The sequence below is a fragment of the Myripristis murdjan genome, chromosome 9 (assembly GCF_902150065.1).
Source record: "Myripristis murdjan chromosome 9, fMyrMur1.1, whole genome shotgun sequence".
NCBI lineage: Eukaryota > Metazoa > Chordata > Actinopteri > Holocentriformes > Holocentridae > Myripristis > Myripristis murdjan.
In genome coordinates, this window is record NC_043988.1 from 24,171,802 (window position 1) to 24,194,876 (window position 23,075).

The window sequence follows — 23,075 nt, forward strand, 5'->3', positions numbered from 1 at the left end:
ACAAAATGTACCCTGTGCAAAACTATATTATTCTTCAATCTTCCAGGCTTTGCAGTCTGTCATTATGGGTCGATTTTCATGCTGGGAGCCTCTGGTAATGTTGCTTTCCGACAAATGATTTGTGTCTACAAAAGTGCCTTGTGCAAAGTGTAAAGGAGAAAGGAGTGCCCACTGTTTCTGGTTTTGTATGAATGTGAAAATTGTCTTCAGACCTTCATCATTTTCTAAAGATAATTGTGCTCTACATATCTGTCCTACTGCTCTGTCTCTTAAAAACTATGCAATAAAAGAATTTTACTTTAAATTATCACATTGTATAGACGTGTGAAATAAATGGACAACCTCACATTGCAATGTATCAAATATGGTCTTTTGAAAACGGGTTTTTGATGTGTCAGGAACGTGTTTAGCTTTTTCCAAACTCTTCAAAGTCATTTGTTTAGTTTTCTACAGCCAGCCAAAAGCCTCCTTTTATAACATTGTCCTTGATATATAAATTAATAGGATTATGGAGAACACAATGAGGACTCTGATTATATAGCCCTTACGCTGGAAGTAGTTCAGCCTTCAACCAAGAACCACAACTGCAAGTCAACGAGACATTTAACAAGAATGGACAATGATACAGCTCACCTTTTTCATGTTTAAAAGTCAAATTATTCCTTTATTACAAAGTCAGCATGTTGATGACATTCCAAAGAAGGCAGAAAGGGCAAAAAGAGAAACATACATAGGCGGAAATACAGCGAGTCTTTCATGACGGATTCAGGTACATGCTACATTACTGCCAGACCAGAGAAATTTAAAAAAAAGAAAAAAACGACACAAATTTGAATAGTTGATAAATGGCTCCACACTTTGAAATGCTCTTCTTTCCTAGACTTCCTTTGCTTTCTCAGATTAACATTTCCTTCTTCACAACTGTCCCTCCATACTGTTCACACACAGTAGTGAACACACAGTAGAGATGGGGACAAAAGCAACTTAAGAGTGTTGAGATGCATCAGCGTCTGGAATTTATCAAGAGTAGAAGTGCTGCATATGTACCACTTCAGCCTTTCAGGTCATTATAAATACGCTGGTATTAAAAACAACAAGGTCATTTAACTTCAGTCAGCATCCTTCATGAGAGAGCTTTGATAAATCCAGACGTTTAGTTTCTGTTCAGCAAATGGAAGAGAGGAAACTGGATGATGAAGCTACTTTATATATAGATATATATATTTGAAAATAGACCTATGGTTAGACAAACAAGTGGCATGGTCGGTCTCGGCTGGACCGAAGCCTTTCCCAGCCTGAACGTCAGTTGGAGAGCATCCTACGATAGCAGCTGTTCATACACTAAACAGAGGATGCAGGGAAGGGAGGTAGCACTTTCAAAATCAACTAACCCCCCTGGGATTTTATTAACACTGAGCAAACAACACATAGTTCCCTTAGGGGTGTTCAACAGAGTGTGCTAATATCAAGATTGATATATGCCTTGGATTTACAGTACATAATGCTAATAAATACACTGCCCTTCAACATTATTCAAATGTCTGTCTGATTTGTTGATAGGCCTCCAGAAATGTGTAAGACAAATTAAATGCTATGCTTTCTGCAGCATAATGAACCACACACACTGATAACCACACATACACATTATGTAGCTACACACCAACACACATCCATGCAGAGCATGGTCAAAATGAAACAAACACCGGCACTGATTTAAGTTCTGCTGTCATGAGGGGTGGTGTTGACTCTGTACTCATGTGCAGATCCTGTCGTGGAATTAATCAAATAATCCTCAACGGGCCAATATTAATCACTGCTAACGATCATCCTGAGTGACCTCATACATCCTGTTAATAATCTCTGGTGCTGATGGGAGCAGTTGCAGATGATGTCGCCCCCAGTCAACAAGGCACATGTGGTCACCTACGCAGTGGCTTCTTGGGTATAACAAGTCATTTGTGGACTAAGATGTTGTCAAAATCCAGCTAAGACTCTTTTAGCGCATTTCAGGGAGATTTCAGAAGCAGGACTGTTTTTCAGCACTGTAAAGCTTGGGCAATCACTCAGAATCAGGTTAGTATTAAAAAGCATTGACCCCCACCCTCTAAAAAAAACATAAACCCCATTCATCAACACTGTTCAAAGTGTTTACACCAGTCTTGTTTTGTGTTTAATCACACCCTGAATAAAGACAGACATACAAAGGTAGGTGATGGGGCTGGAATCAATTTACAGATATTGCTCCAACCTTTGCTGATTTACTTTTTTCATGAACTCTCATGTCAATGCTTCAGTCTCCACATAAAAAGACGCTTACAGAAAAAAAAAAAATTAGAGTTGTTTCTCCTTGCGTATAAAAGCTAGGACTTTGTTTAAAAGGGGAATTTCAATGAGAGGGAAATTAAAAACAAACTTCTGAGGATTTTTTAAAATGAACGTAAAATTTATAAACACAAAATGATGAAGTACTGAACAAAACAACACGCACCCTCTTAGCAATTGAAGTGTTCAGTGTACTATGGACTCGCCTACCCGAATTTTAAGCCACTCTTTGAAACAAAACGGTGCACCGGTAAATTTGCTTCGGCTCATCTGATTACATTATATTCGAATCTACTCTGAGGATTCATTGACTACATCCACTGAAATGAAACAGGGAAGGCCTTTCTTCGATAATACTGACATATAGATAAATATCACACAGTGTACATACATGCATGCATTATTGCACATTTTGCAGCTCAGCAAGTTTGTGACGCTGCAAGTCCAGCAGACCTGATGTTAACTTATTGTTTATGGGTTGTGTTGCTTTCCTCGGGATGACTGATCTTTTCCGGCACACGAGCCAATTCGGCTGTGCCAAAAGTGCAATGTGGGTGAAATACTGGAGTCAGGGACAATTTTGTACCCCACTGAGAGCTGCCCTGCTATTTAACTAAGGTGTTATTTGATCTACATATTTGTCTTTATGTTGGTGGACCAAAGTTAATTTCCATTGTCATGACAACTGGCTGCAGGCAGTGTTCGGCCAAACATGCTTGTGTCCACATTCCTAAGATACTGAGACTGCTGCTGAAAACAAGCATGAAACTGAAGTGCACAGGTGGACTAACAAATCAAAAACAAGACATGTTCGCTGTGCAGGGGGCACAAGAATGTCCTTGGCTTCTGCTTCTCCTCAGCTAAACACCTCTCAGTCTTTTTTTTCCGTACGTGCCAGGCAGACTTAAGCGAGCACTTACAGCAAATGAAGGGCTTTCAATTAATAATTAACCCTGGTTGGAATTCCACAAAATGACTTCAAAGCAGCAAACCCAGATGACCACAGCAGTGGCTGTTTCACAGATCATAAATGCCTTATATGATTAACTTAAGACCTTTCAGCGCATCAGAAATGGGCAATATATATATATATATAAATATATCTATGGAAACACTTTCAGATGGTTGAACTAATTTGCTTCATTTTACTTGCCAGATGCTCAAACAACCTCAAAAGTTTTGATATTTCACTTTTGCCTCTTCTCTGTAACCTTCAAACACTTGGTCGTGAATGTGCAAAGATGCACTTTGATTCAAGCTGAACTTTTGAGCAAAGGAGCAGAACTGAGTGTGTGAAAGATAAGCCCGAACTAAACAGAAAGCATCGAAACAAGCCAGACAGAAAAACAGCCGTAGTGCTTATGTCTATCTCGTCTTCTTCGGTCTTTTGTTACCGGCCCAGAGAAGGGGATTGTGGCCCAAAAGGATGAATTTGGGGCTGCATCTGGATTGTCTAACCAATGCCACATTTTATAGATCCCCTTTCACTTCTCCTTAACGTTCATGAGACCTGCTAGAAGTCATGGGAAAATTACGTGGAAAAGAAGGATTCACATGATTCAAACGCAGTTCAAGGTTCAGAATATATATGGAAGAACAAAGTCACAATATAGACAATTTCTCTCAACCTCAGAGCCTATTGCCAGGCCACAAGTTAGGTATAAAATAATGGAATTTTTGTTAAATAAATAAATTCTTAGGATGGTTTAAAAAAAAAAAAAAAGAATAAAATGAAATACATGGGAAACACATGTGACATCTTGGACAAGCAGCTAGTAAAAATTCCCTCCCAGAAAATAACTTCTTCTTTCAGTGATTTTTTGCCTGTTTTCTTTTCTTTTTTTTTTTTTCCAAAAACGAAAATATAGGTTTTTCCATGTTCTTTGCAATTGTTCATTAAAAAAAAAAAAAAAGTATAGTACCAATGAGTCCTTTTTGAAATATATCTACAGCTGTACAATAGCTCTTGCAAGTGAATTCATGGAAGAAAAAAAAAAAAAAAGAACAATTTTAGCGCATCAATTTACATAAAAAAGCCTCTTTACAGATACTGGCTTAAAAAGGTTCATATTAAACAATATAAAAGGAGATAGAAAGACAGCGTTTGCTAATGAGATTCTTGGAGATTCGTCTTCTCTTCAATGGCCTGTTTCACTATCTCGGCCAGCTTCAAGCGGTCAACTTTGTCAGAAAAGGCTCTTCCTGAAACAAAGAAGATGGCGTTTCAGGGGCAGATTTAAAAAAAAAAATAATTCAAATAATTCAACAAGCGCATGAGCAAATAAACGACATTGTTCACTGAGGGGCAAAAAAATCAAGTCGGTATTGCCTTAACAATTAATGCCCATTCTAGTAATATGCCTTTTTCACTCCTTCCAATGTTAGAATTTAACAAACAGAACCAAAACCAATATTCAGTAATCAAAACTGTTTCCTGTACATTTTTTGTTTGTTTGTTTGTTTGGTGGTTGTGGGGCTCATTCCTCGGTCCATTCAACGCTCATTTCCAATTTGTGTAGCACTTTAAAAAGTTTGTTTTTTGTTTCTAGGTTGTTGTTTTTTTTAAACAATTTTGACAATTGACAATTTGACAATTTTGATATTGCTTGCAGCTGTATACATTTTCAAGTAGGGCCATCACAGCTGTGTCAATTTCAAGGCAATTGTTTTATAATAATCATTAAACACTGCTTTTAACTTTGCTGTATACTTTTATTGTGCTCTTTTACATTTTTTTTTTGTTTTTATGTCCTCCTTTGTTTTACATGTTGATGTTTTCCTGTTTCTATATTTCTTACTGTTTCTGTATCTTAATTTGTTTTCTTAATTGTTAATTGTTTCTTAACTGTTATCTTAATTTGCCTGTACTCTTTGTTTTTCTGCTTGGTTTTGTCGCACACTTTGAGCTACACCTGTATGAAAGGTGATATATTAATAAAGTATTTTTATTGTTACTATTAACCTGCAATCAAATTCTCACTTGGCATTTACTGTTATTGGTAACTGCAGCTGGTGAAATCACACAGGGTGAGGAGTCTCTCCCCTCAATTGCTTATATTCAAGTTTATAAGAGTAGTGCGATTCAAGTGCGATTATTTCAATATCCACTGCTGCCTGGTATGCAGCAGAAAATGTCAGTTAGTAATTTGCACCAAAATACACGTGACCCTTAGAGAAATGTAGCAGATACTGGAAATCTAACATCACTGATAGAGACACTCTTCAAGTTTTACTGGCAACTCTGTGACTGGTACTTGTTAAAATAAAATAATATCTTAAAGTGCACTCACACTAATCTGCCCTTTTGTTTTTGATGGTGAAAAACCACTGCCTGAACCACACCGAGCTCACCATGTCGTGCTCATCAAAAAGCAGGCAATGTAACACACACTGTGTTTCCATAACAACCAGGTGCAGTAGCTGCCACGAGAAGCAAACCGCAGTTTTTATTTATATTAATACGTTATGGCAGTGCAGACATGTTTGTCTGTATCACATGCTGTCTGTCTGTCTGTCTGTCTTATCCTGCAGGTCTTGACCTTGGTGGTTTTCTTTGTCTGGTTAATTAAAGGTTTGAACTGAACTGAATCTACAACACAGCCAGTGTGCTCTGTACTGACACTTTATAATCACATTAATGACTACTAACAACTTTTAATCTGGTATTTTCTGGCATTGTTTTTTTATTCTGGCTTCTGTCCTGTGAAGGTGACCTTTGTTCTTTCAAACCACCCACTTCTTTGTTGGTCAGTTCACAAATAAAGTCATCCACATAACATGCACTGCTGTTAAAATCCCAAGAATCAAACTTAATTTAAGAAGAGCTCAAATGTATGAAATTACAATCTTTTGCTGGATAGAGAGTGAATGAAAGTACTGACCATCCCAGCTGAGCCCCTGCAGGCCGTCTCTCAGTAGTTTACAGTCGCGATTGAACCTCCAGGCTTCATGCATGACCTCGTTCAGTTTCTCATCCTCATTCTCTCCTGGACAAACAGCAGCATTACTTTAGCATTACTCCTCAATAGAGGAGGAGTATATTGCAACAAATAAGACCTGTGTGGTCTCATGTCCAAATATGCAAAACAGTGCATAGTGTGAGCATGTATGTTTGTGGTCCTTTCTTCACTGTACAATGGTTGCACATACATTTTTTTTTTAGACTTGTCAGTTAAAATTTTACTAAGCATCAGTGACACATGTCGAAATGCATTCAGTGTCCGCTTCAGTGTGTCTATATGTTTGTGTATTATGTGTGTTAACTGACCGGCTTGCGGTAGTATACACTGTGCAATGACGTCTCGTAGTTTCTCCAGCGCTACATTGGAGTCTTCACCTCCGTTCTCTGGGTCGTGGATAAAGAAGCCATCACTGGGCTTGGGGCTGAGACACATATTCAATAAAATAATAAAATAATGTTAGATTGAGCACCAAGCTATACATTTCTACAGGTTGGAAACATCAGAGGAAATCAGCGTTCTCACTGCACACTCCTACCTCACCTTGTTATGATGTGGTAAAGTATGATGAATGCCACTCAGTTCTCAAAAGCACTTAGAAATTCCTCAGGGGTTCAGGTCAACTCTTTAACCCCATAATAACCCAAAATATCGGAGCATTTTGCTCCATTGTTTATGTTTTTGGTACATCTGGCATCAAAACATTAGATTGAAGAGAAACTTTGATAAGTACTACATTGATTTTATGGGTCATAAGTCTTGGTATGACCCTGAGGCGTTTTAATGGTTCATCAGTCTCATTCTTAACATTAGTAAACAGAGTGGTGTAGCTTCCCATTTGAAACGGCATAGTCTGCCTTTAAGCTGCCTGGTCTGGAAAGCAACAGTGGAATTTAACAATAAGTCATATTGTTGAGGAGTGCATAAACAGGGATAATCCTTGGATACTTAAGAGAAGATGCGAATCCACATTTTTATTTATTTATTTTAAGGGTCTATCGCTTTCTCAGACACATGACAGGATCAGCTGTCACAAATTAAAGCGTAGTCAGAGAGGCAGTGAGGGACGGAGAAATAAAACGGCCCATTCCAAAAACATATCTGTCAGTCCACAACTGTCAGTCATACCGTAGTAGTTTCCGCTTCCTGAGGATTGGGTTATTGACGGAGTTAAGAGGCTTCAGGCTGACGTTCAGATCCTGGATCCTCATGTTAGCCAGCTGCTCTGCATGGGCCTGCTGGATACCTGCCACTACCGCCTGGAGGGGGTTGGGGGGGGGGGGGGGGGGGGGGGGTATAAAACAGGAAATGAGGAAGGAAAAGATAGAGGAATTTAACTTGGGCTAGGAGTGATAACGATCCCAACTTTTCTGCAGAACAGTGCCCTCTGCTGGTCAATTCATTCAGGAGCACTGGAGTTACTGAGCATTGAGAGAAATGTGTGCAGGAAAAGGAAAGGGACAAGAGAAAGAAACCAAATGTACAGAATGGAACAGAGCCAGACGAGAGAAGCCACCACTGAGAATATTGGCCAGAAATACCAGCCTCTATGCTGCATTTTATGTTGTGTTTCACTGGGATGGATTTCACTGGAAATGTGGTGGTTTGCTTAACGTCATTTAAGATTACTTTGTGGCACACGAGGAGTGGTACTGTTGTAGAGCAGCATGTAGCACCATCCTCTTTGTGACAGACAGCAAGAGGGTTTATGTGGAAAATGTAGCCTTAGTTTTGAGAAATACTAGCACCAACAGCACAACGGGCATGCATTAAATACCACAAATCATCCCGATCATGGTCATGTTTCTGTAGGGTAATTACATGCTCAATATCACAAATGACTTGACAATGATATACTGATGTTAAAAAACCCAGACATAGCTCCTCACAATAAACCGGCTTCACACCCACCTTGTCCATCATCATCTGGGCGGAGGGCAGCACATTGTCCAAGGCCTCAGTGCAGTTGAGCCAGGGGTGAGCAAGGACTCCCTCGATAGTTAGTCTCTCCTCTGGCTTCACCTTCAGCAACCTGGGGTGACGGCGAGGGAGGTAGGGAAGTGGGAGAGGATGGATGGGTGTATGGGAGGGAGAGAGCGAGGGAGCGGAGGAGAATTAGAAGGAAATATGAGTTGGGAGCGCATAAGGAGGGAGGGTGAGGAGAAAAATAGATGGAGCCGAGTCAGGGAGGACATCAAGGGACAAAAAGGAGAAGGAGGGAAAGATTATAAGACCCGGGCATGATAGCAGTTTGACAGGTTCGGAATATTAAACCCGCAGTGAAGATCTTTCCAGTTCTGTATTGTTCTCTTTTATTTTATTTGTGTCTCTGTTGAGGCAGTAAATTAAACAGCGCTTGAAAAATTCACGTCGGGTCACTTGGGGTAATGCCTTTCAATGCCCACATGCAAACAGAAACAGGACAAAAAAGCTTTCAGAGAGAGCCACGGACTCACTCAAGTAATTAACCATTCTATAATTTCAATTCTACAGCTCTAATAGAAACTCAAAACTCCAAATGTCACAAACAGACTACCTCAGCTAATGAACAGCCCCCACCCCGGGTCTGCTGTGGTGGAAAGGAGGAGGCTACTTGCAAAAGACATGCTTAGTCATCTTTGCATGTATTCATTAATCTGACTGTTTCATACCCGAGTTTACTACCATGCAATACAGCAACTGGAGAGGGGAAAACAGACATAGACATACTTGCGCACAATGTCCTTGGCCATTTCGGAGATCTGGCTCCACTCGTCTTCTGGGAAGTCGAAGCTGCCTGTCATAATCTTCTTCCTCATGTCCTTGGGGATGGTGCGACTGTGGTGCTTGGAATAGAACGGAGGATAGCCGCACAGCATTACGTAGATGATCACACCAAGAGACCATAAGTCACAGCTCTGGAGAAGGAAACGGATGGATGGATGGATGGAGTGTGGGAGGTAACAAAAGACAAAGAAAGAAAAGAGAGTGGGAAAGAGATTAATAAAAAAAACAGTCTTTGTTGGTATTACGAGCATATTCAGTGGTGATAACTATAATAAGCCTGACATCGCCCTGAAAATAACACCAGATGAAGAAGAAGAAACATGCTACCACTATAAAATTTATCATGTCAGTTAACAGCAACAACTGTCTTAAACTGTATCAAATAATTATTATGTCATGAAAGGCTACTTTTCACAATACAGTGAGCAGCTCCTATTTATATTTTCAGACAAATATACTGCAATAATTATTGTTATTGTTAAATTTCCCTGCCTTAGGAGAGAATGCCACAAAAAGCTTGCTTGGTTAATTCAATAGGCATGTATCTCACCTTGTTATAGGTATAGGGAGTGGGTGAGGTAGGTATGATTCCAGACTTTTCCTTCTGGTGTCTTCTTTGAGCCTCAAGTACCTGGAAGGAACCGATGGGATAAGAAATAAGAAACAGTGATTAACCAAAGCAACGGGAGTGAGATATAGTGGCGCAAACATTCACATTTTATTCAAATGTAGCACATATCTTATTCTTGAGCCATTAAACAACAAGCGTGCATACTAAAATATGTTGTATGTTTGCTTGGTACCTGAGGTGCTACATAGTAAGGAGTGAACTGCGGGGTCATCAAGTCTCCCTGGTCGATCTTGGCAAAGCCAAAGTCACACAACTTCACAGGAGCATCCTGTGGTCAAAGAGAATCAGAGTGAGAGCCGTGCATTTGGAGCGAGCACAGAAACGCATATCAGTGACATCCTGTGCAGCATCTCAGCTTTGTTATATCTCACTGGACTTCCTGAGTAGGGGCAAAGGAAGAAGGAGACTAGTAATAGCAATGTGGCTCACAAGGGAGCCAAGAGTGTTTCTTGAGTTTCACGCAAGGAGTTTCTTGGAGAGCGGATGTTTCAGTTCCAGGGATACGATAGAAGGTGTCGCTGGAGCACGGATGGATTTTGGGCACTAGTACAGCACTTGACCTGAAGACGTTTGTACAGCATCGTCATGATCTCATTTAAATTCAGCCGAGAGCCATGGTAGCTTTTCACTGCTTGCAAAGTTAAGTACAAGCCACAGACTTGCGGGCCAGTGAGGTTTTTCATTCCTTTGTAGGATTTATTTTCTGTGCTGAATGAACTGAATGTAGTGGCATTAGCAGTGACATTGGCACGCTGTGTATAATGGTGTGCGTGTGCATGTGTGTGTGTGTGTGTGTGTGTGTGTGTGTAGTATTAAAAACAGTATCCAAAGATATTTATTTATTCCAATGGTATTTATTCTCTGTGCGACTTCATCTGCTCACCAGAGAGTTGTCCTTGAAGAGCAGGTTCTCTGGCTTCAGGTCTCGATGTGCAATATTCAGGGAGTGACAGTGTTCCAAGGCTTGACTTATCTATAATAGAAACATCAGACGACTGAGCGACTGTTCAGTTGTGTGTGTGTGTGTGTGTGTGTGTGTGTGTGTGTGTGAAACCATTAAACAGCTGACTCTGTTTAGCATCATTTGGAGATGGTATGTGTTGCTTGTTTTGACTGCATGTCTCACTGCTCAGCTGCTGAATGAAGTGCTTGATCCAAGCGGCAGGAGGCTGCTAATGACATGGAAAGGGTGCTAGACCTGCTGTTACCCACAGACCAAGTGTGACAGACCGATAAGGGATGGATAACATGCATGGACAATGCTTCACAGGCCGGTTATATATTTACAAAATGAAGTTTAGACAGTCTGTGCTGACAGGTAGCATGTTGGGAGTGTGTGTGTGTGTGTGTGTGTGTGTGTGTGTGTTTATACCTGCTTAGTGACCTGGCTGGCCATCTTTTCAGTAAAGTGTCTATGCTGACTGATTCTGTGGAACAGTTCACCGCCCTCCATCATCTCCATGACGATCAGTAGCCTTGCCCTGGAGAGAGGGAAGAAGGGTGGTAAGGGCAGAGAAAACAACAGTGAAAAAATAAATGTATGGAAATTTGCACAAACACACACACACACACACACACACACTCAGACACAGACAGACACAGAGAGAGAGAGAGCTCCTCACCTTGGGCTTGACTCATGGGGAAACTGGACACTGTTGGCATACACCTCCAGAATTTGCACTATGTTTGGGTGGGTGGCACACATCATATGAAGACGGACCTGCATGGAAGAGAAAACAGAGTTCTGTATGTAATTCCCTGAAAACAAAAACAAATAAAACAAGTTCAAGCAGCACGAAGAAAGATCTATGGAATAGATTAAGTACATTTCTGCATTACTGTTCAAGAATTGTTTCTGAATTTCTACGGTCTACACCACTGCAAACATTTTTATGGGTGACACAGAGGTGAAAATGACACTAATCTTCTTATATTACACTGATCAAAGAGCTTACAAAAACGTGGTGTATTTTTTTTTTAAAAAATGGGTTTTACATTATCTATTTCTTCCAACCAGGAAAGCAAGTTGACTGAGAACACATTGTGTTTACAGAAATGAATTCAGTTCTTTGGTACTGAAAATGGAAAACAGATCTGGCTGAAATGCTTGGAATATTTTATAATACCAAAGCCAGGTGCCTAGTTGATTTGGGCTGTTTTTGTAAGATGTGCTATGTTTCACTGGTTCCTGCACAAGGACAGCAAACCAGAGAAAATCTCAGGCAATGTGTTACCACACTTGAATTAGACAGCAACTTTGTTTTGCACAGGAGGGTTTTGACATGTTGGCTGGGTGTCCATACTTGCCAGGTTCTGTATGTGAAATGGTTCTATATTTGTCTCCTGGCACCAGTTTCGTCAGTACGTTCAGACTTGGACTCACTTCAAGACATGGTGAACTGTTTGACCCTTCTGACTCCACTTGCTGCACTCCGGTGAGAGCAGGCAGAATGCAGCGCTGTCTTTTCCAGGCATTTTTATTTCAACTGCTCCAATCCGCACATTAAAATGGAATCTCAAAATTGGCGGAAGTACTAAATTTTCATGAAATTCAACACTCAACTCAATCATCCATGGCGGTATTGAAATAAATTTCCACTCTTGTGACACAGCTAGTTTCTCTGTGTGGGGAGCTCTCTTCTTCCTGGAAAGTGTTTTTTTTTGTGTGTGTTGTTTTGTTTTGTTTTTCACTGCTTTATTGAGAAAGTGACCTATGACACAATTACTGTCACTGTTAACCACTACTGCCAAATACACTTGCTAAAGCTGTTTCTTCCAAAAATCTGTTCCTCTCTTCACTGTGAAGCAAAGACAAACGCAACAAGAAGCAAATTACACAACACACCTATACCGCGATAAAACGATGAAGATGGCAATTAAATGTTACTATACCTTAGCAAGGAAAACATATAAACAGAACATATTGTTGTGCACAAACAGAAAAACAGTTGACAATGAATGGAGCGAGTGTGTGAGCTACACTAGGGCTCAGAAAAGAGGACAGAAACACCTCAAGGATATTGTTTGGTGACAGTAATCTGTGTGTATTTGCCTCTCAGCAACAGATTTTTCATTTCAGCAACGAGAGCCTGGGTGAAGCAGGCCTGTGTTGCTTGTTTTGACTGCATGTCTCACTGCTTAGCCGCCACATAAGCCGCTTGATCAAAACAGGGGGCTGCTAATGACATGGAGAGGCGGCTAGACACACCGTGACCCGCAGCAAGACAATAATACACACAAACAGAAAGAAAGATGAAGCACAGGAGACGGAGTGACATGACCAGAGAGACAGGAATAGATAAAGGGGACAGAAAATATAAGATTTGTCTTCATTCTGCTCCTTTTCGGCATGGCCATGTTTAAATCGACTCAAAGCTGTAAATTTTCTTTTGGAAACTTATACCAGGCACCATGTACGAGACAAATAAACTTGAACTAAACCTGAAGACCGGTGGATCAGAGCTAAAAATTTACAAGAATAAGTAACAGATGGGTAGGTGGAGGGAAGCATACAGATATGACCACGACAGAGACTCAGACACAGACAACAAACAGCCAATACTTCAGAAATTAATCACAACCACAACGGCGTTTCTCTAACCTCGTTTCTGGCCTTAGGGCGATCAATGAGGATCTTCAGGGCGAGGCGTTCCTGAGTTGACTTCTTCACACATACTCTGTGGAGAGGAAGACAACAACAATCAGTAAAAAAAAAAAAAAAAAAAAAAACACCTCACTCAACATGATTAACATTTTCAGCGTCTCAGATGTGACTTTGAACTTATACAGGCAAAAGGAGAGTATCTGGTGTTTGGCAGGGTTTTTCTTCTTTTTGTGGATTTGTGTGTCTAGTAGTTCCTCTATTTTTTCAACATCTTTAACAAAGCAGTGTTATACCTCCATTTCTGTTCGGGTTAACATTGTGCCTATATATCTCCTTCACCATATTCAAATGGCTTGCCACTATGCTGATGCATACCTCCATAAAACTAGGCATATGCCACAATATATTCCACATGCCATGTATGTGACATGACATGAGCAGATGCCCATTTTCAAGACTGTACTTGAAATAGAACATAAGATTTGTCTGTATTAAGTACTTTAGATGATTATGTCAACCGCACATGGTCAATCAGCACTATATTTCTAAGTGCCCTTCTACTCCTATGCCAAGTTTAAGAAAAATTGGCAAGGTGGTTATGTCTAAACCAGAAATGAGATCTCCAGTGGCCTTATGTGGATTTATGTTGATTGACCGGACCAATAATGGAGTCTGACTGTCTAACTCTGGCTATCTGGCATGAAAAGATCAAACTTCTTATTCCATTGCCAGTCTTCTCATAAAATGTCATGCAAATCCATTCATACCTTTGTGAGATGTCCTGCTAACAGACAAATACACAGAATGGGGGCAAAAACATAACCCCTGTCCACTTTAAGGGAGGTCCTAGTGAATTTTATGCCAAGAAGTCTCAACTAACAAAAACAATTTTAATAAAATTCAGCTGATGTGAACATCACAACAGTTTTGACAACAATAGTTTGTTTAAGACGCCACACACCCTTTCTGTGAATCCTATCAATAACACAAATACCACACAATGACATTGAAGTCTCTAATGTATTTTTCAAAGTCGGGCACTTGGGCGGGTGAATAAATCTGAATGGGTAGCTCTTGGCAAGCTTTTGTTCTGACAAAATTCGAGGAGAGGTAACAGTGTTCAGAAGAAATATGGGCCAAACATATAATTTCATTGTCTGGCAAAGTCCATTAACTCCATTCCCCCTCTCTAAGTGGGGACCCAAACATTCACTCTGGACGGCAACCTCTGGACCTTAAACTCAGATTACACTATTAAAGCATTACCAGAGGAACATTCTGCTTCGACCAAAGTTCACTTACTGGATAGCAATACCTACCTAATGAATCACAGAGACGGGGGTGGTTGAGTTAGGACATAAATGTGTTATGAGTCAGAAAGAGTTGAGTGTGGGTGAATAAGAGTATCAGAAAGACTCCTGTTAGGCAAAAAGACTCCATGAATCAGAGTGCAATAAAGGAGAGACAGAGAGCGTGAGTAAGAGGTTTCCAAAAGAAGGAGTATAGCATGAATCATAAAAGACTGAGGGTACATCTAAATGAAAGACGTATGAGCTGATTATGAAAGCTTCCCGTCTCTTGAGGCTGTGCCAAGCGTGGTGAGAAATCACTATCCAACGACAAAACATACAGTGGGTTTCAAAGAGGTGAGGAAGGGGCGAGAGGGATCAGTGATAGATGTCGATATGTTACAGCCTGTGACTGGCTACAGGAGAATACACATACGCACAAAAAGACTCTGAAGGCAGCCACTGTCCCTGTGCAATAACTAAGATCATCTCAAAACAAACCGGATTTACTCCTATCAAGACACAATACATCCAACAGCTGTGGAGACAATGACAGAGGTCAACACTGCTGACATACACTATATTACCAAAAGTATTCGCTCACCCATTCAAATGATCAGAATCAGGTGTCCTAATCACTTGGCCTGGCCACAGGTGTATAAAATCAAGCACTCAGGCATGCAGACTGTGAAACAAGACATTTGTGAAAGAATGGGCCGCTCTCAGGAGCTCAGTGAATTCCAGCGTGGAACTGTCATAGGATGCCACCTGTGCAACAAATCCAGTCGTGAAATTTCCTCGCTCCTAAATATTCCACAGTCAACTGTCAGCTCTATTATAACAAAATGGAAGCGTTTGGGAACAACAGCAACTCAGCCACGAAGTGGTAGGCCACGTAAAGTGACGGAGAGGGGTCAGCGGATGCTGAAGCGCATAGTGCAAAGAGGTCGCCGACTTTCTGCACAGTCAATTGCTACAGAGCTACAAACTTCATGTAACCTTCAGATTAGCCCAAGTACAGTACGCAGAGAGCTTCATGGAATGGGTTTCCATGGCCGAGCAGCTGCAGCCAAGCCACACATCACCAAGTGCAATGCAAAGCGTCGGATGCAATGGTGTAAAGCACGCCGCCACTGGCCTCTAGAGCAGTGGAGACGCGTTCTCTGGAGTGATGAATCACGCCTTTTCATCTGGCAATCTGATGGACGAGTCTGGGTTTGGAGGTTGCCAGGAGAACGGTACATTTCAGACTGCATTGTGCCGACTGTGAAATTTGGTGGAGGAGGAATTATGGTGTCGGGTTGTTTTTCAGGAGCTGGGCTTGGCCCCTTAGTTCCAGTGAAAGGAACTTTGAATGCTTCAGGATACCAAAACATTTTGGACAATTCCATGCTCCCAACCTTGTGGGAACAGTTTGGAGCGGGCCCCTTCCTCTTCCAACATGACTGTGCACCAGTGCACAAAGCAAGGTCCATAAAGACATGGATGACAGAGTCTGGTGTGGATGAACTTGACTGGCCTGCACAGAGTCCTGACCTGAACCCGATAGAACACCTTTGGGATGAATTAGAGCGGAGACTGAGAGCCAGGCCTTCTCGACCAACATCAGTGTGTGACCTCACCAATGCGCTTTTGGAAGAATGGTCAAAAATTCCTATAAACACTCTCCTCAACCTTGTGGACAGTCTTCCCAGAAGAGTTGAAGCTGTAATAGCTGCAAAAGGTGGACCGACATCATATTGAACTCTATGGGTTAGGAATGGGATGGCACTTCAGTTCATAGTATGAGTAAAGGCAGGTGAGCGAATACTTTTGGTAATATAGTGTATGAGATGTAGGCCAGCTCAGTCTGAAAGTGAACGCAGATAAACAATTCAAAGGAAGATAAATTATTATCTGTCAGCAATGACAACAAAGAAGTGGCTGAATACGATAGAGACATTCCAAGTGAGCGACTCTATCTTGTACTAACAAATATTGATTTAGGGGTGTGTTTTGCACTTTCCTTCACTAAAAACAAAAGACTAACATTTTTAGACCTAGAAGACAATGATGACAACATTTTCAGTCCTTTGTGGGGATATACAGGACCACATGATGTAGTTTCATGACAAGAAAAAAAGACGAAAACAAAAAAAAAAGCATCAAAAGCCATTGCTGCTTAGAGTCAGTATTTCAGACATGTGTGCTTCTCTGTGATATATTGCTCCCAAAGTGCTAGAATGGGGAAGTGCAGAGAGAAAAATGCAAAAAGGAAATGGATAGATAAAGGAAATTGCTGAGATTAGGTGTTATCATGGTTCCCTCTCGCTTCCACTTTACCATCTCAGTACATCTTCTCAAGAGAAGGTTGACTACTTTGCATATTTTGTTGAATCATAACAAAGAAATTGTATTTGCCACATCATATATTTTTTCCAGACTGACATGTATTCACGTGCAGACAGTAAAGACTGGAGGGGGGTATGTGATTAAGGTCTTGAGTTGGATATGAACCAGAATATTGCAGTTACATGGTATGCGCCTTGGCAAACTGAGCCACATTGCTTAACCCCTTAAAAAGATCATAAGTTAAAAGGCCTTGGTCCCAAAAAGGTCAAAATAATCCCTCTGGAGATGCGAGCCAGTCACCAGAGATTTTTAAAAAGTTGTGACGTAAGAATGTAATGGACTCTAAACACACTAGCTGGACCACAGTATTTTGCAAGTGACATAACAGTGCAACCAAACTAATTTCTCTATTTAAGAAAATATAGCCCCACAAGGAGACAAAAACTAAACGAAAAGAATAAGCGACTGTATTTCATTTTGCTATGTGCACTCACAGATGAAGTCTGAGCCTTAAGCAGTGCAGAGTCTAGCTGATAAGCTGCAAGGCCCTCACCATGTCTGTCCGCTCAGGTCATGTTCTCCACTTTTAAAAACCCCAGTCGCCCCAGTAGATCGTCTGGTAAGAGCACGTACCACTTGTGCAAGGCTGAGTCCTGACCGCAGCCTCCTGGGTTCAGCTCTGAGCCCAGACTATTTTTAGCAGTCAAACCTTTATTTTCTGCAGTTTTTAATGGGAATCATATGGCCAGGTTGCGTTTCATGGTTTCTACCTCATGTTTCTATTATTGGTATTCATATTTTGTTGTTTTATTGATATTAATTTTATATGCAACTTTGAATTTATTTACTTTTTGTATTTAGGTGAGATAACCTATAACTTTGTAATGAGTTTTTAAATCTCACCTGCACAATCTGTTTTTGTTATTTTATGCTTTCGTTGTTGTTTTAATACTGTGCAAATAAATAAACTAAACTAAACTAAACTAAATCTATAGCAACACTGTCAGTAATCAATCACGTGATTGGATGGATTTACTTTGTCTCAACTTTTATTCGTGCCATGCCAATTTTACACAGTCCATATCAGTTCATATTACAAATGTCCAAGTCCAAAGCTCTGCTAGTATTGGTTTATTGGTGTGTCTCCAGGGGAAGGTGCAAAGCAGAATAGTAAATAGTGTGATTTCAGGTTTGGAAACAACTTTGGTCAGGAAACAACTTTGAACGCGTGATGAGCAGTGTCAGCGCAGAAGAGGAATGTGCAGCGTCACTATGGCACGGTACTCCCCGTCTCTCGGTAAAAGCGGATCGTGAAAACATTTTAATTGCTCATGATCTGATATCATCATATTGCACACACCTAGTTCAAACCCAGTCCAGAAACAAGCGTCTAGGCTCATCATATTCTCAGTGTGTGTGTTAATATGTCAACGATAAGGTGAGACAGTGCTGGTGACCTGGTGCCACAGTAACAGAGAGACACACTGAACCCCATAACATAATTAAAATAAGCAGCAGGGAACATTCACATGGGCAGAAACGCCATCCTTTCACAAACCCCTTTAGCATATAACAGCTTTTGTGGCCTGATGTGGTAGAAGTCATACTTGCCACAGCCTATCTTATGAACTCTACAGACAGAGAACTACAACTTCTCTGTCACAGTAACATAAGTAGACTTTGTCAGATCCACTTAGATTTTTCATATCTGTATTCCTTTAGACACACTGAGAAGCCCTTAAATCTCTCGCAGTGTTAATGTGTGAAAATAGACAAAGAGAGCAAATGAGGCTGAAGTGAGAGAGTGAGATGCAGCCATATGATCTATCTGTCTAACTCTACAGCCAGCTAACCGCAGGAGGGTTCAAATAAGGACAACTCCCCGAGGCTTGTCTATGCAGTACAGCCCGAGCCACGACAGTCTACATCAGTCTGATGCAGCACAAAGAAATGAGATGATGCTACACTGACCTGTGATGAACAAAAGGCTTGCCGTCTGCACACAATCGAAGCAGAATTAAACCACAGGTAGTGGTAAATCAGTGGGAAATATACAGGAAGAATGGGAGAGGTTCTCCTAATTGTCTTTTATAAATCTTTTATATAAAACACACACACGTGCACTGCCAGGCTCACCTAACAGGTCCACTGATGCCAGCTCCCAGCTTCTGGGTCCAGTTGATGTTGTACTCCTCTAGAATGGATGCCTCCTGTAGGGGAGAGAGACCCCGTCAGAGAATATACACTGGGTGAATAAGATGTTTAATGGAAAAGACACAGTTTTACAAACCTAGAACTTAAGATCTGAAATGTTTCTGAAAGTGACTGATCTTGGCCATCACAATACAAATACAAGTGGGGCAAAACAGGTGTCAGGTGTCAGACCTAACATGTTAAAATGTATAAAAGTGTCCGTACTTTGTCTGCCAAACATAGCGTAAGTGTATCTCTAAAATGCCATCAAATGGACTGTCCCTAAAGATGGAGGTTCTCAAAATATAAAATTAGCGTATCTGCAGGAATTTTAATTAATAATAACTGGTCTTACTCTGAATAAAAATATCCCATCATATAGGCCTATAACTTTTAAGGTTAAAAATCCGAACCTGTCAAAACAGATGAGTCAAAAAACAACAGCAGGCCTGTGACTTTTCCCCATGATGTCGTACTCCAAGCTGACATATTCCCAGAATCTGCTCTTCACCTAACCTAATGTGTCCTCCCTGCCTCTGCCTGGGTCAGTCTAATCTGCTCTGTATAAACACAGCGAGGCTGGTGATAATCACAATGCATGCTGATTACTCAACATGGGGTGAGGGGGTGGCATTTACTGCACAACGAACCAGGGGACACCAAGTGTATGTGTTCCAATTCTCACTACATCACCCCCCCCCACACCAGCCCACCCAGCTTTTAGCACATTCTGACCCATAGAGCTGGAGCCACTTGGGATCACATTTTACTGCTGACATGAATGCCCAGGCGATGACACACTGGGGGGTGGCAGGCCAGGAACAAACCCAGTGCCAGGATGCAGGAAAAGGTTGCTGGTTAATGACGATGGAAACCAACTTTAGAGAGAGGAGCTGACTCAGGACCCTCTGAGACCTAAGGCACCATAATATGAATGGCAAACTTATTCTTGGTCATTCTCACAGCTTTTGACAGACACAAGCCCCAAACTGGTGTTTATTTAAGGTGAAAATTCTCCATAACACAAAAAGTCCATTCCTCTTATCGTGGACAGCTAACACTATTTCTAAACAAACAGCTTTCTCCCGAGGCAAGAAAATAGATATTTTATGATCTAAACCTGCTTGAGCTGCTCTGTTGACAATGTACCTGTATACTGGGAATTTATGCACTCACAAAACATTTAATCAACTACATCCAAATTAGCTTAATTCTGTACTCACACCAGCAGTTATGAAATAAAAAATGTACACGTAATTCCTGCCAGATCAGTCAGTAAACCATGTTTACAAAATCTTGCTTGATAAGATCAGAGATTACACTTGTGGCTTTCTGGGGGAAACTTGTTCATGCACACAAACACGGATTGAACAGTCTGGCAAAAATATAAGACCTATGTAAATTTTGATGTACTGGAGTACAAGTATGAGCATTCATATTGAAGAACAGCAGAAATATCACCCCTGGTCTACCAAAAGACCACAGAGTCAAAGCACTATTAAGATACAGCACTAGCTTTACTAAATACACAAGCAATGTCACCAACAATAGCATTATAACAGCTGATCACAAAAAAAAATCACCATTATGACAGAGGCAATGGACAATGAAGACCCTTGAATACCTGTGAATGTTCCTGATTAAACATTGTAACACTGACAAAACAATATTTCATTAAAAAAATTAAACCAGAAACTATGTTTGATTAAGCCACCACTTCATTAGAATTATATGCACTACATTACTTCAGAGCATAGGTAATTTTACAGAACTCAATGGTCTACACATAGAAACAGTAAGCAAGTAATAATAACAACAATAAAAATAATAAAGCCTCCAGCTGGCACTCCTCCAGATGCAATAATCCCCATGCCCTCTACAACCCATGTAAGGTGTTGCAGTTACATTTCTTTTGATTTCAAAGATAATCTTATCAAAAAAACAAAGGTGATTCTTCATCTTTGGTGTAGATGTGGCCTGACAGGTCGTGTAAACTACTGCATGGTGTGTTTGCATTGAGATTTACAATGTTTGTTTTTTTTTGTTTTTTTGCTCTTGTATTACCTTGATGAACTTGTCTGCGTTGTTGTCTTCGGACATGGTGCTGTGCCGCTCCTGACAGATGAGCCTGTCTCGACGATCTCAAGAGGGTTGACAGTGACAACAAAGCGCCTTTTCTTTTGACCTCTAAGAGTTACTGTGTAGTAAGTAAGTGGCTCGGAGCTAACTGAGTTTCCCCCCCACCCTAGGGCTTGTGCTACTGATGGCAAAACAAGGCCATGGGCGCACAATGATTTTCGGCCACCGGGCAGCCACAGCCGAACGGGTTCACTTGGGGAAGCCGAGTTGAAGCCACCCAGCCGATGCGGTGGATGTCAGGCCAGCTCGGCTCGCAACCTCGGGGTCCGACTCGCTCTTCCAGTCGTCTTGAACTCACTGTGGTGACCATGTAGAGTGCCCAACTCCAAGCGAGGTGACCAGAAACGCCGTATAGACGAAATCCAACGTGGACTAGCCCACCACTTTTGGTGGGACACTGAGTATGGGACCAGAGGAGTGTATTTTTAGCCAGCACATCGAGTGCACTGCTCTGCTAATGTTGCGTTACTCAATAGCTAGCCAGATAGCGGGGGTTGGCTAACTCGCCGTTAGCTCATTTAGCAAACAGGCTGATGTCACTCTATCCCACGGCCAGAACAGATTATGTAACAATACAAATCGTGAAAGATAAGATAGGTCGGGGATAGCGTGTTAAACGTGACGTCGGCGACAGCCAAGTTGATTAAAAAAAAATCGGCACACTGTGTTCCAGAGAGTTCAGACGTAGAAAAGCCTCTTCTGTCGTCAACCCGAGGCTAGGCTAGCTAGCAGCCCGCAAAACCGCCGACATTAACATTCTTTCAGCAGACGAAATAAAAACCATCGGCACTCCCACGGTGTTTGAACAGTGTCTCCCGATGATGGAAAGAGTTGATGAGAAAATGTTATGAGAGGTGACCAAAGGGAGAGACTACGATCTATCGGCTACCTAGCTAATTCCATGGCTCAATCTAGTCAAAGAATACACAAACCAACTCGGTGTCTACGCAAGGGGAGGCTGTGCAGAATGCCTGATGAAAATACGTACACGTTTCGTAAAACATTGCACAATTTGTGAAAGGACAAAGTTGTCCTGCCATTAAATCAGAACTATAGAATTACATAAATCAAGGGTTGCTTTCCCGGTGACAAATCACTGAGCTGCATCGCATTTTAAAAACTGTTGGGAAACGTCAGACTACATGGGGCCTTGTGAGGTCCTACTTCTCAATGCGGATACAAGGTTAGGCTGCAAGTTAAAATGAACCTCTGAATAAGTGGCTCAAGTATCCTGCGGACTTTTTACTGCCCACTGTCATCGTAGGAAACAGCTCCAAGGTGTGTGTTGGCACTTGTGATCACAGCGCATGGGGTTTATGATGCAGCCTGAGGCCAAAGACAAAACAGATCACTCAGACCCAGTGACACTGCACTGGAGGAATGCAGTAATGATTTCCCTCCCTGACATCTGAAGTGACATCTCCTGTATTACACCATCGCGACAAGGAAAAAACAAACAAACACAAACTACAGATACAAAAGATTCCTACAGGAAACATTGTGGATAAGCAGCATTTGTAACCCACTTTTATGTCTAGTTCCCCTTCAGCAGATCCGCAGTTCACACACACTTAGACGCACATTTCATAGGATGCTTGGTGTAGCGACTACTGGGGGGAAAAAAAGGTTTGATTATGTGCAACCGAATATAATTTATTCAAAAATATCTATTGGTTTATAAGAGTGATAAAGCTTCATTCATATTCATTAACATCCATACTAAATAATGCATATAAATAATGCACATACAGTGTCAATAAGTCTCTCTAGCAGGCTATAACCCTTGGAGAGCTGGATCAAACATCATCATCACCAACTTTTTCTGGAAACTGTTGAAACTG

General features: G+C 41.2%; 1 protein-coding gene across 1 annotated transcript; it reads right to left on the minus strand.

The window, feature by feature from the left end:
* Positions 1-634: 634 nt before the first annotated feature.
* On the minus strand, positions 635-22,187 carry mapkapk5 (MAPK activated protein kinase 5). The gene is made up of 14 exons (XM_030060886.1): positions 21,160-22,187; positions 19,039-19,112; positions 13,280-13,355; positions 11,301-11,398; positions 11,051-11,159; positions 10,562-10,651; positions 9,851-9,946; positions 9,598-9,678; positions 8,991-9,178; positions 8,193-8,313; positions 7,410-7,540; positions 6,590-6,705; positions 6,204-6,308; positions 635-4,524 (listed from the first exon to the last, which is right to left on the minus strand). The coding sequence occupies exons 1-14, from the start codon at positions 21,193-21,195 to the stop codon at positions 4,430-4,432; spliced, it is 1,416 nt and encodes a 471-aa protein (XP_029916746.1). The 5' UTR covers positions 21,196-22,187; the 3' UTR covers positions 635-4,429.
* Between the last annotated feature and the right edge of the window lie 888 nt (positions 22,188-23,075).

What these genes read in the sequence shown, in the direction of transcription:
- mapkapk5 (XM_030060886.1), bottom strand. Translation starts at nt 21,195, where the DNA reads ATGTCCGAAGACAACAACGCAGACAAGTTCATCAAG. An exon ending in GGCATCAGTGGACCTGTTAG is followed by an intron (nt 13,356 to 19,038) that starts GTGAGCCTGGCA and finishes TCCTCTCCACAG; the next exon opens with AGTATGTGTGAAGAAGTCAA. An exon ending in AGGAAGCGGAAACTACTACG is followed by an intron (nt 6,706 to 7,409) that starts GTATGACTGACA and finishes TATGTGTCTCAG; the next exon opens with CCCCAAGCCCAGTGATGGCT.